The 16,391-nt window shown below is 42.6% G+C and overlaps 1 protein-coding gene across 2 annotated transcripts in view; it reads right to left on the bottom strand.

The window, feature by feature from the left end:
• Window positions 1–3,184, bottom strand: part of LOC140202707 (corticotropin-releasing factor receptor 2) — a 166,607-nt gene extending 163,423 nt beyond the window's left edge. Inside the window, exons 1-2 of one of the 2 annotated variants that reach the window (XM_072267939.1) lie at window positions 3,046–3,184; window positions 2,816–2,935 (exon numbers count right to left, since the gene is read on the bottom strand). In XM_072267939.1, coding sequence (XP_072124040.1) covers window positions 2,816–2,935; window positions 3,046–3,184 — 259 coding nt within the window. The remainder of the gene's footprint in view (window positions 1–2,815; window positions 2,936–3,045) is intronic. The other variant, XM_072268031.1, reaches the window with a different exon arrangement.
• Between the last annotated feature and the right edge of the window lie 13,207 nt (window positions 3,185–16,391).

Genomic DNA, 16,391 nt, shown 5'->3' with positions numbered 1-16,391 from the left:
CAGTTTAAAATATTACCCAAAAGAGGACTCCTCTATCAGTTCCTCAATAATACTTTGGGTATCAGCTTAGTTTTTTTTAATGCTTAAGATGATAGAGCGGAATTCAAGAACGTACTGACTCAAATGTGAGTTTACTACCAAGTGAGCAATAGCTGACACCTCGTAATGGAATTGTGTTGTTTTTCATCTTAGACAATCCCTCGGGTTTGAAGATGTTTTACATTACTTCCACTCCACTTTGTTCCTTCTGACGTGGTGAATGAGGCTAATGTAGGAACGTCCATGGGTGGGAGAAAAGGTGACGGATAAGCATGTCAGAATGAGAATCAAGTGTTAATTAATTTAGCAATATTACTTTGTTTCAAGGAGATAAAAGGGACTACAGATGCTGGAATCTGAATTTTAAAAACAACGAACTGCTATCTCGCCTCTATCTTTCAATCCAGATGAAGTATGTTGACCCAGAATGTCGACTGCCCATTTTCTTCTCTGGAAGCTGCCAGACCTCCTAAATTCCTCCAGCAGTTTGTCTTCAAATTCAAATTAAAACAGAGCAAACTCAGAAGGAATATCACCAATTGTTTCAACTCCCTTCTGTTAAGAAGTGTCTAGGTTCACACGTTAAGAATTGTGTTTTCGGTGAGATACTTGAAGAGAAATAAACGTCAAAGTATTTGTACTGAGATACAGAAGAGAAAAATATGTAAAGTAAAATTACAGATGAAGGCATAACCAAGCTATATGTAGTTGTATGCAGACGCAACGTCAAATTATATTTTTTTTCAAGATGAAAATCATTAATTTTCTTGATGATGCCTAAAGTGTTCTCAATTGTACTGACAGTCCTGTACTCTCTCAATAAAAGGATTTCCTTTCCATCTCACTAGTCTGTTCCTTGAAACCTATTTGCAAGCACTTTGCATCACTTCTTGCATTAATGTTTCAATAAATAATGGCATTTGCTGTATGGAGCTTAATGCTCTCTGAATCCTGCCTCCACTTTGACTTCTACAGGCGTACTGAAATGTCTGAATGACACAGAGCTGTGTAATTCACTTCAGCTTCCCTCTGGGCAAAGAGTGATGGAGTGACATCTCTTGATCTGGAGCTGGAGCCACTGATTCATCACTTCTCCTCAAATGGGTGCTGAAATGAATTATGCAATTTTTTTTGCCATTTAGATCATTTAGTTTATCTTAGAAAATGAAATTTCTTCTCCGTAAAATCTGAAACAATAGTCCCAAATGTACCATTCACCAGTATCAGTTTTGCTCTCATTACTATCTAACACTGTCTATTTCTCCTACAACTAACTGAAGAGCGTCTCTAGGCTTTGCTGGAATTCAGACATTAGAAAATTATATTTTTGATCAGCGATATTCGCTCAGGGGTGACCAGAATGTAATTATTATTTTGTCAGAGCTTTGTAAAGTGTATGCTCTTTCTCAAAATTACATCAAAATTATATGTGATTTTTATCCTACAATAAAGACAGTCAGAAAAACAAGAGTTCTGCTATATAACGGCTCCTGGAGACATGTTGGCCTGCACCAAAATTAGAAGATGTATTTGTAATTTCTTCTCAGTTCCTCACTAATTTTCACAATCATTCTATACTTTGAAGTGAATATCTCCCTCTGTTGAGTTGGTGATCTTACACACAGTTGAAATCCTGATAGTATTATTAACTGTGTAAGTTCATTCATTTAAACAAAATCTTCTCTTAATGCCTATCCAGGAGAATTTCAAATGTTCTGGAGGTTCAGAATATTTCTTATTGTGGGATCAATGTATTGAACATTTAAAGGCATTTTTCTTGTAACTAATGGACCAGGCATATTCTGAAAGTTCCCTGTGATGAGCATGAGGCTTTTTCACCTGCCAGGTAAGCAGTTTTATTTACCTAATGTCAGAATTTAAATCTACACAGACTTCATATGAAAAATGAACCTTTGCAACCATGCAATTGACATGTTGACATTTTCAATTTCGCAGCAAACACAGAAGAGGCCAGCTGGCCCATCATGTTTGTACCATATCTTCAAAGATAATATTCATTTAGCTCCACTGCCTCTGCTCTTTCACTGTACATTCACTACTCCCCCCACCCCTTCTAATTATACAACCAGCAGTCTTGAGAAAGCTATTTCAGAAGCCTTTCCGGGGATGCAGTCCAGATCACAAAGACTAATTGCGATAAAGAAAATCTCCCTCGTTTCCCTTCTGTGTGTTTTTAACGAATAGCCCGATTACGGCCACTTCTACCAGCGGGGATGTCTCACTAAGTGCATCGCTCTCACATCACTATCGAATATTTCTAAGCACCAGTTCTACTTGCAGAGTGAAAGCACAATAATCACTTTGGCAACCAAACTTTATTGTGCTTTTCTAAGGCAGGGTGCAGTTTCAGCCCTTTGATTTTCATTCATTATCGGCTGCATCCGATCAGAACGGAACATTTTTTTCCAGCAACGACAGCTGAAGTCACCATTACTCACAGCCCCTTCTCCGTCTCGATTTAAAACTGCACATTGTTTTCGGTTGCTTCGAATACGAACTTTATACTCGTTCAAGTTAAACAGCCTCGTCCCCAGCACCAACAGCAGTAAATGCAACTTCCACCAAATGTATTCACAGAGTTGGAACATTACGGTGTAGCCTTAAGCGGACCCCACTGCATCGCCAATAACCTTTAAAAGTGTTTTAACGGCACCGTTTACTTAAAGCCAACCGTGAAACAAAATATAAACTAGCCTACAAAGAATAATTTTAACGGGTATTTATACACATTCACATTTATTAAATCAGTGCCTACTTGTAGTGTTGTACTTGATTCCATTGAAGGATTCAGGACAAGGTCTCGCCACAAGCTGCCCCGCTGTAGTTCTCGGCCAGCAAGTTCCAATTTCATCGGTTGTAGAGTTGCAATAAACACCTTAGGAAAAGGTTATAAAAATGAGCATTAAAATACGAAAAGATAACAGGGAGTAAAAGTGAAATCAAATGTAAGCCACAACTCTGTAAATTAAATCTACAATTTCCTACTCGGGATTGTCATACCAGTCGGATCAACAACAGGGACTGGTTCCGTTTCGTAGAAATGATCCTGGAGAGTCAGAGCATCTAACAGGCTGCAGTTGGGGTCTAATTCATCGATGATGATCTGGAAGATTGTCGAGTCCATGGCGCAGCCTGGAACTGGAACCAGAAGTACACCGGTGTATCTCTGTATGGGTTTATTCTTGCAGTTACCGCGGCTCCCTTTCTCTCTGCCTCCAGAGATGCGAGAGCAGCGTCTTGGTTTGAAGCTTCACCTCTCCGTTACACTCGCTCCACCTCTTTGGCCAATGGGAATGTTCCAGCTGCCTACGACTGATCAATTAGATCGCTAATTCGAGGGGTTTACTTGCTTTGTGAATTCCTGCTAATGTACTATGGCATTCCCTCACATTTTAATGATTTAATTTTTATTTCAATCTATGCTCTCTCCACTGTCTCTGCAATCACGCCCGTCCGCCTATCCCTTTCGCACACTGTATTCCTTAGTATCTTTACCTCGTTCATTTCCTCCAGTCTCTCTTTCTGGCCTCCCCTCCCATCCTACTTCCCCCCTCTCCTCTCTTGCTACTGTCCCCCTTCCTCTTTGTCCATATTTGTTTCTTTTTTCATTTTCTCTCAGATTTCCTCGGTCTCTTCACGTGGCGTCTGCTACTTAATATTTCTTTTGCTCAATTAATTGTCCCTGGTGATGTGTTACACTTTCTCTTTGTTTCATACTTTTACGACCATTTTTTAAAACACATTGGGACTTTTTGCCTGCTTTGGCGAGCAGTTTGGTCACTATTACTCCTAAATAGTCCCACAGTTTCAGTACCGGTTTGCCTGTTATTCTACCGGAATAGAAATTTGATTTATCTCTTCGTCTCTCCCATTTGCACTCCTCCTAGATTCTCTCTGTCACTCTGTCCCTTTCATTCAGTATCTTCCTGACTCACGCCCTGTCAGCATCTTTTGTCTCTTGCTTCTTGAGGTTTTCTATCAGAATCCTTGCCTGTCTCTCAGTAGCTCAATCCCAGAATTTGTTTCAATCAGTCTTTCTCTGTGCTTTTGATCCCTCTTGATCCCTCATGATCTCTTTCTGACTGTCTCTTGGCATGCCTCTTTCTCTCTCTCTTCCTCTGTCATTATCTTTTATTTTACTTTTTTCAGTTTTTCTTCATTTCTTATTCCATTGAGCATTGTACTCTTTGTTATCTCCATCTTTCTCTTTCTTATTATCTTTGACTCCTCTCTCTCCCTCAGTCTCCTCTATATTTTTCATTTATCTGAGAGCTCTCTAGCGCTTCTTTTCAGACTGAAGGTTACACTCTCAATTACTGATCTTATCAGCTATTGATAACAGTAATTATGGATGCCATACCCTGAGCTTCAATGCATTTCCAAGGCATAGCAAAATATATGAAAGCTGCTCTAAACCTTCACATTCACCTCAAATGATTTAAAAAGATAAAACCCAGTGAAGACTATTGACTCTGACTGATGACGTATACTGTATGAAAAGCATGGAGTCAAGTCTAGAGGCTGATTTAGAAACTCAGTTTTGAACTATGTCTAACAAAATACTGTATTACCTTTCGATAAAGCATTGACTGAAATTTGAAATTTATTAAGGGACAAAAGATGTGCCAGTTGAAGACTTAGATTTAGATTCAACTTTATTGTCATTGTGCCAAGTACATATACAAAGCCAATGAAATGCAGTTAGCATCTAACCAGAAATGCAAAGAATAGTGTTATTGCACTGGATTTGTGAAGACTTCATTAGAAGAGGCAGAATCAGAATCAGATTTATTTTCACTGACATATATTGTGATGTTTGTTTTTTTGTGGCAGTAGTACAGTGCAAACTTTAAAAAATCTGCAATTTACGATAAGAAACAAATTAAAAATAATACATACATAGTGCAGAAGGTGAGCCAAATAGTGAGTTAGTGTTCAGGATAATTATCTTCAGAGCAAATCTGTAATTCATTAAGACAAGACACCTAACAACTTCACCCAGATAACAAATATAACTCCCAACAAACATATGATTAACCCATCAAAAAACACTACAATTGGACAAGGAGCCACCTTGCGTCTATGTCCATTCACAGAGAAGGATTGGGGAGTAATTCCCGAGGGAAAAATATGGAACTAGAGTCTCCAAGGAGTCTTATGTTGAGTTCAATGCTGACTGGCAATTCATATGATGTCATTGGTGCCAAACTATATTGGTCTCTGCCATTCCTTTAGATTCATCAGCTATGTGGAGGGGGACAGCCTATTACAGCTTGCTTTCCATATCGTACTGGCCTAGTTTCATATCATGTAGGCCCCTGGGATGTAACATCCATCATTGACCCTGACCAACAGAGATTCTCAATCAAAGATGCCACAATCATATTCAATGTCAAAATAGCTTCAAATCAGACTGTGGTAATAACAACAATATAATTGCTGCTAGTTATCATTATCAAGGATCTCTTCAGTTACTGATCCCTCTCTCCCCTTCCCCACACTACTCTGACTCCCCATCGATGTAAAATGCAGCCCTCAAATGAACAAATAGTTGCTTTTCAAATTGCAATTTGAGGCACAATGGACATGATCTTCACTGTACGGCAACCCAGCAAAAGTGCAGGGAGCAGTATCAATTCCAATACGTGGCTTTCCTTGACAACAATATACAACCTCAGAGCCTGGAGCAATTTTTTCAAATCTCGCTCTCAAGGAAAATGTGGGTGTTTCTCAATGCTGATTGAGTTCACCATTTCCTTCAGTGAGCCATTACAGTCTTTTGTTACTTGAGGAAAAGAGTGCTTGAAGATCAGTACCACAAAATGGCACTAAGCTGATGGTCTATGGGGCAGTAACAATCACCAACTTTATGTATGCTTCTGTCTACAGCAGACAATTAACTGTGCAGGAGAGACGCCACCCAACCCTGTTTCTGCCAAATCTTCCAAATCCTTTAACAGAGTATGCAGAACAATGTTAGCCTCCTCACTTACGCCAACATCTCCAGAACTGATGCCCAAGTTATACTCGGTTGTTGTGCAAACCATGTTGCTTGCATGAAAAGGACACCCTATTCTGAGCTCCATTACCATGAGAAAATACCACATAGCAAGGGTAAAGTATTCAAGGGCGTTCTTAAGTCTTCCTCAAAAGTAATAAAACCTCTTCATTGTCTCACAGGGATCACCTATCTGTGACTGCTCACAGTGAAAGAGAACCATTTAGGGTGTCATTGAGAACTTCCAGTTGACGCATCAGAAGCATCTACATATACATAGATACAGAAGGTTTGGACTATCTCCCATACTTCCCACCCACCCATTCCATCAAGCCCAATATATGACCAAACATGCAGATATCACAGTGGTCCAATCAGCCATCTCAGGATCCACAGGTTTAGAGTAGAAACAAATCATCCACAATCCAAGCAACTGTCAAAGAAGATCCAAAAAGGACTTCACTCTTAAGTGTTTTGGATGTCTTAAGATGCTTTTAAATTGGTTGGTCTTCTTTGCACACATAAAGAATAGGACTTTTAGCTCTGATTCTGGATGACAACAGGGTTAAGGGAATATTTCTGCTATATAACAGTGTTTAATGTCAGGAATATACTCAACAGACAGCAGGTAGTTATGAGGTATGAATGCAAAGCCAGAAAAAGATAAAAAGGAACAGAACTATGGGCTTGATCACAAACCCAAGTTTTGAAAAATGCCATGGGAACCATTGTTTTAAACCTAATGTTTTGAGACTAAGATTATTTAACTCTGGGGTTTCTAAGGACACTATATAGTCAATGTATTTTTGATTTTTCTTCTTCCTCTAAGTTAAGAAATGAGAACTGATTTGGACATGGTAAGCTCTCACAAATAGCATTTTGATGATGCTGATTATTTATTCTTCTCCATAGATGCTGCCTGACTTGCTAAGTGTCTGCAGCATTTTGGGTGTGATGACTTATTAATCTGTTTTAGTAAGTTTGAGAACAAAATAAATATGAGGCAACATTTCAAAATAGTATAATATCAAGCTGAGGTAGGAGTCAAAACCTTAGTTCAACTTCTAAAAGACAAAACATCTTTCCTTTAATTCTGCACACATTGTAAGTCTATATTTTGTATTCAACTCTGTAGTGTGACCCAAATTCAAAACTTCCAGATGCACATGCAAGCATTCTAATAACTTCATCTTGATGCATTGTGGTTGTTTATTTCTCTGCCACCTAACCAGGTACAAGCTATTTCCTGAGACTCTTCTTTGACAATGTTAAAGAACTCAATCAGCTTGCCATTAAAAAGCAAACATGGGAAAAAAAGTGTCTGTTTGGATTAAGTGAAAAGACTGGCTTCCTGCAAAAGCCTTAGATAACAGATGACTATGAGCCTGGAGGTGACTATAATAATCAAACAATTTCAGTTTGTCAAACAATTTCAACTTGTATGTATTTGACTTTGCTTGGACACCGAATCAACATGATAGTATTGTGTGATTCAAAATACATAATAGGAATGCAGAATCAAATTCAGAGTGTAGAATCTAATGTGGATATTTAAGCAGAACAGAGGTCTGTACATACATAGCAAGTAGAGATAGATAACAAGAAAGTTGGATACATATATATATATATATATATAGATCAGAGAAGTCGTCAGTGGGGGGGATACAAATTTCTTGGTGGGGCGATAAGCTGCACCCTTGCTTGAGGCACAAGACCTGACAGTGTCAACACTCTGCCATCGTCAACATCTGATGGGCACTCTCAGTTTGTGTTAATTTTTTATTTTAATTTAGCCTCATTAATGATGGATAAATACACACAGCACAACCTCTGAATCTGAAGGTGGTGATGCCTTGAATGTTAATCCTGCAAATAAACAGAAGCTATAGAAAGTGCACCAATACAATGTTACATATTTGGAGCACAGACAAGAGAAAATCTGCAGATGCTGGAAATCCACACAACATACACCAAATGCTGGAGGAACTCAGTCGGCCAGGCAGCATCTATGGAAAAAAGTACAAAAGTGTACAGTCAGCATTTAAATGTCAACTGTACTTTTTTCCATAGATGCTGCCTGGCCCGCTGAGTTTCTCCAGCATTTGGTGTGTGTTACATATTTGGAGGATGGTTTTATTCCATTCCACCTGTTTAGCGATATCCCATGTGTCTTATTTGTAATACTGTACTGTCTAATTGTCAGGACGCTGGAGCAGGGATCCAATTGCAGATCCAGTACTGTGCACACAGTGATATTAATTGAGTAAAAAATCCCGAGGTACAAAGAAGGTCGGCGTCAAAGTTCAGGCAGAGATCAAAACATCCAGAGAAATCCAAAAACCAGAATCGGGAAACAGACAGAGTCGATATTCAGAAGGACAGAGTACAGATACAAAAGCTGGAATGGCTCAGGAAAATTCACTGGCGCAATCTGGCAACAAACAGATGAAAACACAGGACTGAAATACACTGAGCAATAAACAGGGAGGGAGATTATAGGTGGAGCACAATGAGACAGAAGTGGCAGCAAAACAGATAATAATGAGAAACAGGTGAGAGGGAGAGTACTCAGTAATACAGGGGCCGGAGTAGAGCAGGGGTGGGGACAGGAGCACATGGGGCATGAAAACAAACAAGAGCACATGGCAATACAAAACCACAGACTGACGGCAAGGGGGAAAACACACAAAAAGACAAAGTTCAACTGGAGGTACTGACAGCAACTGCCACCCCCCTCCCCCCGATGGATGCCTCCTGGCATCATGGCAGGTAGAGCTGGGTGCTGGCAATGAAAATCTCTGATAAGAGAGGGCCCCAGGATGTTACGGGCAGGGACCCAGCACCTCTCCTCAGGACCATAGCCCTCCCAGTCTACAAGGGACTGGAGGCCACGGTCCCGGCGACAAACATCCAGTAGTCGACACACCGTGAGTGTCTCTGACCCATCGATGAACCGTGGGGGGGGTGGGGGGGAGTGTTGGGGACAGGACACAGGGGGTGGCTCATGAAGGGCTTGATGCAGGACACATGGAAGGTGGGATGGATGCAGTGGACAGCAGCAAATGAATGCCTCGGCAGATAGAACACCAACCTCCTCCTCCTCCTGGCCAGGAAACAGTGGAGGTTGGTAGCCAAAGCAGCACTCGAAGGGGGACAGACTGGTGGATGGGGATAGATGAGAGTTTATGGCGTACTCGGCCCAGGGTAGCTGCTGACTCCATGCGGAGGGGTTCTCAGAGACCAGACACCACAATATTGTCTTTAAGTGTTGGTTGGCCTGCTTGGTCTGGCCATTGGTTTGTGGGTGGAATCCTGAAGACGGACTTACAGAAGCACCCAGAAGATTACAGAATGCTGTCCAGAAGTTGGATGTGAATTGAGGGCCCCTGTCTGACACAACATCTACAGGTAAACCATGTAATTTAAAAACATGCAGTACTAGTAATTTGCCTGTTTCTTCAGCAGAGGAGAGTTTTGGTAAAAGAATGAAGTGTACAGACTTGGAGAAAAGATCAACTACTGTGAGAATGGTGGTATTGCTATCTGATGGGGGAAGACCGGTGACAAAATCCAGGGCAATATGGGACCAAGGTCTCCTGGGGATAGACAGGGGTTGCAACAGACCAGCAGGTGACCAGTTAGAGTTCTTGGCTTGAGTACAGACTGAGCTGGCTGAGACGAAGTTACAGACGTCATCTCCCATTGGAGGGCCACCAGAACCGCCGACTGATGAAGGCTTGAGTAAGCCTGGTTCCAGGGTGACAGGATAACTGGGAAAAATGACCCCACTGCAATACCTGTGAGTGGACAAAAATGGGAACATAAACACCGTTAGTGGGGCATTGACTAGGGGCTGCCTCACTCTGTTGAGCAGCTTGCACCATGAATTTAATGTCCCATTGCGCTGCATCCACGAGACAGTGAGCAGGGAGGATGACATTGGGGACCTCAGAGGTCTCAGAGGAGGGAAATCTCCAGGAGAGGGCATCAGGTTTTCAGTTCTTGGAACCAGGGCGGAAGGACAGAGTAAAATTGAATTTTGAGAAAAACAGGGATCAACGAGCTTGATGGGAATTGAGATGCTTGGCAATACGGATATATTCCAGATTCTTGTTATCAGTCCAGACCAAGAATGGCACATTGGCTCCCTCCAGCCAATGCCTCCATTCCTCCAGAGCTAGCTTCACAGCCAGCAGCTCCCGGTTTCTGACATTGTAATTCCGCTCCGTGGGGGTGAGGTGCTGAGAGAAGGCAGTTCAGGGGTGTACCTTCTCATCCTTGGCCGAGCACTGAGAGAGAACAGCTCCTACACCAATCTAAAGACGCATCCACCCCACAATGAACTGCCAGTCGGTGTCGGGTTGAATCAGGATTGGGGCAGAGGTGAAACATTCCTTCAGGTCAGAGAATGCTTTTTCAGCAGCAGGGGACCAGGAGAATCTGACAGCAGATGAGGCAAGAGCAGTGAGTGGTGCAGCCAGTGTACTGTAATTTCTGATGAAGCGGCAATAGAAGTTAGCAAAACCCAAGAAGCATTGCAACTCCCGACGAGTCGAGGACTGGGCCATTCAACCACCACCTTGACCTTCTGTTGGTCCATCTGAATGGAACCTCCTGAAATTACATACCTCAGGAAGGAGATGGTATTGTGATAAAACTCACATTTCTCAGCCTTCACAAAGAGCTGGGTCTCCAGAAGGTGTTGGAGAACTCTGCAGACATGACCTGTGTGTTCAGCAAACGACTTAGAAAAAAAGTCAAAATATCATCGAGATACACAAAAACAAATTGGTTCAGCATGTCCCTGAGAACGTCATTTACCAGGGCTGGAAGACGGCGGGGGCATTGGTGAGACCAAATGGTATGACCAGATACTCATAATGGCCTGAGGTGGTGTTGAAGGCTGTCTTCCACTCGACCCCTTCACAGATGCGGACAAGATGGTAGGTGATACGGAGATCAAGCTTGGTGAAAACTAAGGCTCCTTGCAGTATTTCAAATGCCGAGGTCATGAGCGGAAGAGGGCAACAGTTCTTAACAGTGACTTCATTCAGTCACCGGTAATCAATGCATGGACGTAAGGAGCCAGTTTGGCAAAAGAATAAATCAAGGAAGGTAGTGCACCTGTGGCTGACAAGAGAAATTAGGGATAGTATCAATTCCAAAGAAGAAGCATACAAATTAGCCAGAAAAAGTGGCTCACCTGAGGACTGGGAGAAATTCAGAGTTCAGCAGAGGAGGACAAAGGGCTTAATTAGGAAGGGGAAAAAAAGATTATGAGAGAAAACTGGCAGGGAACATAAAAACTGACTGTAAAAGCTTTCATAGATATGTAAAAAGGAAAAGACTGGTAAAGACAAATGTAGGTCCCCTACAGACAGAAACAGGTGAATTGATTATGGGGAGCAAGGATATGGCAGACCAATTGAATAATTACTTTGGTTCTGTCTTCACTAAGGAGGACATAAATAATCTTCCAGAAATAGTAGAGCACAGAGGGTCCAGTGAGATGGAGGAACTGAGCGAAATACATGTTAGTAGGGAAGTGGTGTTAGGTAAATTGAAGGGATTGAAGGCAAATAAATTCCCAGGGCCAGATGGTCTGCATCCCAGAGTGCTTAAGGAAGTAGCCCAAGAAATAGTGGATGCATTAGTGATAATTTTTCAAAACTCGTTAGATTCTGGACTAGTTCCTGAGGATTGGAGGGTGGCTAATGTAACCCCACTTTTTAAAAAAGGAGGGAGAGAGAAACCGGGGAATTATAGACCGGTTAGCCTAACGTCGGTGGTGGGGAAACTGCTGGAGTCAGTTATCAAAGATGTGATAACAGCATATTTGGAAAGCGGTGAAATCATCGGACAAAGTCAGCATGGATTTGTGAAGGGAAAATCATGTCTGACGAATCTGATAGAATTTTTTGAGGATGTAACTAGTAGAGTGGATCGGGGAGAGCCAGTGGATGTGGTCTATTTGGATTTTCAAAAGGCTTTTGACAAGGTCCCACACAGGAGATTAATGTGCAAACTTAAAGCACATGGTATTGGAGGTAAGGTATTGATGTGGATAGAGAATTGGTTAGCAGACAGGAAGCAAAGAGTGGGAATAAGCGGGACCTTTTCAGAATGGCAGGCAGTGACTAGTGGGGTACCGCAAGGCTCAGTGCCGGGACCCCAGTTGTTTACAATATATATTAATGACTTGGATGAGGGAATTAAATGCAGCATCTCCAAGTTTGCGGATGACACGAAGCTGGGTGGCAGTGTTAGCTGTGAGGAGGATGTTAAGAGGATGCAGAGTGACTTGGATAGGTTGGGTGAGTGGGCAAATTCATGGCAGATGCAATTTAATGTGGATAAATGTGAAGTTATCCACTTTGGTGGCAAAAATAGGAAAACAGATTATTATCTGAATGGTGGCCGATTAGGAAAAGGGGAGGTGCAATGAGACCTGGGTGTCATTATACACCAGTCATTGGGCATGCAGGTACAGCAGGCGGTGAAAAAGGCGAATGGTATGCTGGCATTTACTACTGCAGTTGTACAAGGCCTTGGTGAGACCACACCTGGAGTATTGTGTGCAGTTTTGGTCCCCTAATCTGAGGAAAGACATCCTTGCCATAGAGGGAGTACAAAGAAGGTTCACCAGATTGATTCCTGGGATAGCAGGACTTTCATATGAAGAAAGACTGGATGAACTGGGCTTGTACTCGTTGGAATTTAGAAGATTGAGGGGAGATCTGATTGAAACGTATAAAATCCTAAAGGGATTGAACAGGCAAGATGCAGGAAGATTGTTCCCAATGTTGGGGAAGTCCAGAATGAGGGGTCACAGTTTGAGGATAAAGGGGAAGCCTTTTAGGACCGAGATTAGGAAAAAATTCTTCACACAGAGAGTGGTGAATCTGTGGAATTCTCTGCCACAGGAAACAGTTGAGGCCAGTTCATTGGCTATATTTAAGAGGGAGTTAGATATGGCCCTTGTGGCTATGGGGATCAGGGGGTATGGAGGGAAGGCTGGGGCAGGGTTCAGAGTTGGATGATCAGCCATGATCATAATAAATGGCGGTGCAGGCTCGAAGGGCCGAATGGCCTACTCCTGAACCTATTTTCTATGTTTCTATCCTTCTTTTCAACAAAAGAGAAAACCAGCAACAGCAGGGGAGGAAGATGGCCGGATGATGCCTGCAGCTAGAGACTCCTGAATGTACTTACTCATAGCTTCTGATTCAGGTACGGACAGGGATTACAGGCCACCCTTGGGGGAGATGTGCCAGGCAAAAGGTCAATGGCTCAATCATATGGACGATAAGGTGGTAGAGAAGTGGCCCGGGACTTGCTAAACACAGCCTTGAGGTCCATGTATTCAGGAGGGATGGTACTAAGGTCTGGAATTTCCTCAGGTGGATTTGGTCTTGGAGACAAGTGGATCTGAGCATGGTGGAGGCAGTGGGAATGACAGAATGGGCTCCAGACTGGCGACTGAGCCAGTCAATGTGGGGGTTGTGTTTAACTAACCAGGCATGGCCCAGGACATTGGGAGCTTGAGGAGAGTCAATAACATAAAGGGTTAACTGTTCATGATGGTTCCCGGATAAACTGAGACTCACCGGGGCCATGACATGGGTGATGTTAGCCAGTCTCTGACCGTTCAAGGCATTGGCCACCATTGGTGACTGGACAGCAGATCCCCAATGGGCAGCCAAGCCGGAATTGATAAAACACCCCTCCGCACCAGAATCAACCAAGACGGAGACTGCTCGCCGTTGGACACCCCACCCAGAGAAGCAGGTATGAGAGTGAGTGGTGTCAGGGGTCACGCTCACCAGTACTCCTCGTCCTACTGGTGAGCGCTTGGCTTTTACTGGGCAGGTGGAGATGAAGTGGTCTGGTTAGCCACAGTACAGACAGGAAAGGGTGCTGATTCTCCTTTGTCTTTCAGTCGGCGTCAGGCGGGTATGGTCAAGGTGCATCGCCTCGGGCTCTGGAATGAGAATTGTAGATGGAGGTAAACAGCAGGGCAATGTAGATTGACGAGGAGCTTGGAACTCCCCCCAGGGACCCTCTGGAACCCTTCCCTGTGCGGCGCTGCTGAAGGCAAACATCAATACGGATGGCCAAATCCACCAGGGCTTCAAAGGTGGCAGGAAGGTCCTGGGTAACCAGCTCATCTTTGATGTCTTCGGAGAGGCCGGTCAGGAAGGTGTCATACTGTGCCTCCGAGGTCCAGCCTGCCAAACAGCTGTTTCCCATTCTCTCACCTGACCGGAAAGTTGGGTGATGATGTAGGCTATCTTGGCTCGAGCAGATGGAAATGTTGTTGGTTGCAATTCAAAAAGGAGGGTGCACTGGGAAAGAAAAGAATGGCAGGTACCGGGCTCACTTGAGTACTTTTCTGGAGGAGGCAGATGGGGCTCTTGGATGGGAGGAGCATGTGAGGATGCAGAGGGAAGGGTGGAAGATACAGTTGCAGAATGTTGATAGGCACTCTGGGACAGCTGGAGTGACCAAGCCTGGGCCACAAGATTGGCTACATTGGCAGAAAATGACTCCACTGCCCTGAACATGGAGTCCAGCTGGTTCTGTTGTCTCCCCAGCATCACACTTTGTTGTTCTTGGCAGCTCTCAAATGACCGTGGTCTGCTGGATCTATTCTGGCCAGATTGTCCTGTCAGGACACTGGAGCAGGGATCCAATCACAGACCCAGTACTGTGCATAGTGATATTAATTGAGTAACAAATCCCAAGGTGTAAACAAAGTTGGCGTCAAAGTTCAGGCAGAGATCAAAACATCCAGAGAAATCCAAAAACCAGAATCAGGAAACAGGCAGAGTAGATATTCAGACGGACAGAGTACAGATACAAATGCTGGAAAGGCTCAGGAAAATTCACTGGTGCAATCTGGCAACAAACAGGTGAAAACACAGGACTGAAATACACTGAGCAATAAACAGAGAGGCAGATGATAGGTGGAGCACAATGAAACATAAGTGGCAACAAACAGGTAATAATGAGAAACAGGTGAGAGGGAGAGTACTCAGTAATACAGGGGCCAGAGTAGAGCAGGAGTGGGGATAAGAGCACATGGGGCATGAAACCAAACAAGAGCACATGGCAATACAAAATCACAGACTGATGGCTAGGGAGAAAACACACAAAAAGACAAAGTTCAACTGGAGGTACTGACACTAATGAAGCCAATAAACCATCAAGTTTGCAGGAACACTTCGGTAAAAGACTCTCTGAAAAGGCTACTTATGGTATTACTCAGTTCCAGAAGATGATAAAAGCATTTGAGTAGTGTTGCACTCTCGTGTCATTTGCCGGGAAAGCTACAAATGACCTTGATAGTGGTCCCATTGCTTCTTATAATATTTCCAAAATGATAGGAAAGTGTGGAAAATCTCATACAATTAGTGAAAGATTAATAATGCCTGCTGTATCAGAAGTGCTCACCATTGTTCTCAAAATGGATACCACTATTTAAGAATCAATGCCTCTGAGTAATAACTTCGTAATTCATCGTATTGACAAAATGAGTGAAGATATTGAGTATCAACTATGCACAGAGCCACAAAAAACTAAATTTTGGCATACAACTGGATAAGTCAATTGTGTGAGACAACGAGGCATTGCTAATGGCATATGTATGGTTTATCAAAATGGAAAAGTTTATGAAGTGTTTCTCTTTTGTAAAAAGTTAAAAACAAATATTAACAGAGAATCAATCTATGACATGTTCAAGATGTACATTGAAAGATAAATGTATTCTGATTAGGAACATGATTTCTTGTGCAACAGATGGAACGCCATATATGACAGGTCGCCATGCTGGTTTAGTGACATTTATGAAAATAGAAATTCAAAGTCTACTTGCAATCCATTATGTAATTCATCGTCAACATCTCACAGCCAAAACCCACAGCCAGTGACTTTTTTCAAGCATGACTCTTGTAATATATGCTATCAACAAAATTAAAGCTCATCCAGCAGAATATTTCACCAGTTATGCCAAGATAATGATGAAGAGTTTGAAAGCTTGCTTCTTCACATTGAAGTGCATTGGCAGTCAAAAGGCTGCTGCTTAAAATGTTTCTTTGATCTTATTGACACTGTGGTTGAATTTTTGCTCAAAGTTGACAAGAGCTTGGGAAACATCTTTGAACTTCTACGCAGAAATGTGGCATACCTAGCTGATCTGTATGACAAAATGACCAGTCTAAATATGAAACTGCAGGGTGAGAATTTCAGTTTCTAGGCAAAATGTGCAGTGTCAACTTTTATTGGAAAATTGGAGATATACAAGTTAAGCATTGGGAGAAGAATGTTCTCAGAG

Source organism: Mobula birostris, chromosome 1 (assembly GCF_030028105.1).
Source record: "Mobula birostris isolate sMobBir1 chromosome 1, sMobBir1.hap1, whole genome shotgun sequence".
Taxonomy (NCBI): domain Eukaryota; kingdom Metazoa; phylum Chordata; class Chondrichthyes; order Myliobatiformes; family Myliobatidae; genus Mobula; species Mobula birostris.
This window is presented reverse-complemented; position numbering and strand designations above follow the sequence as displayed.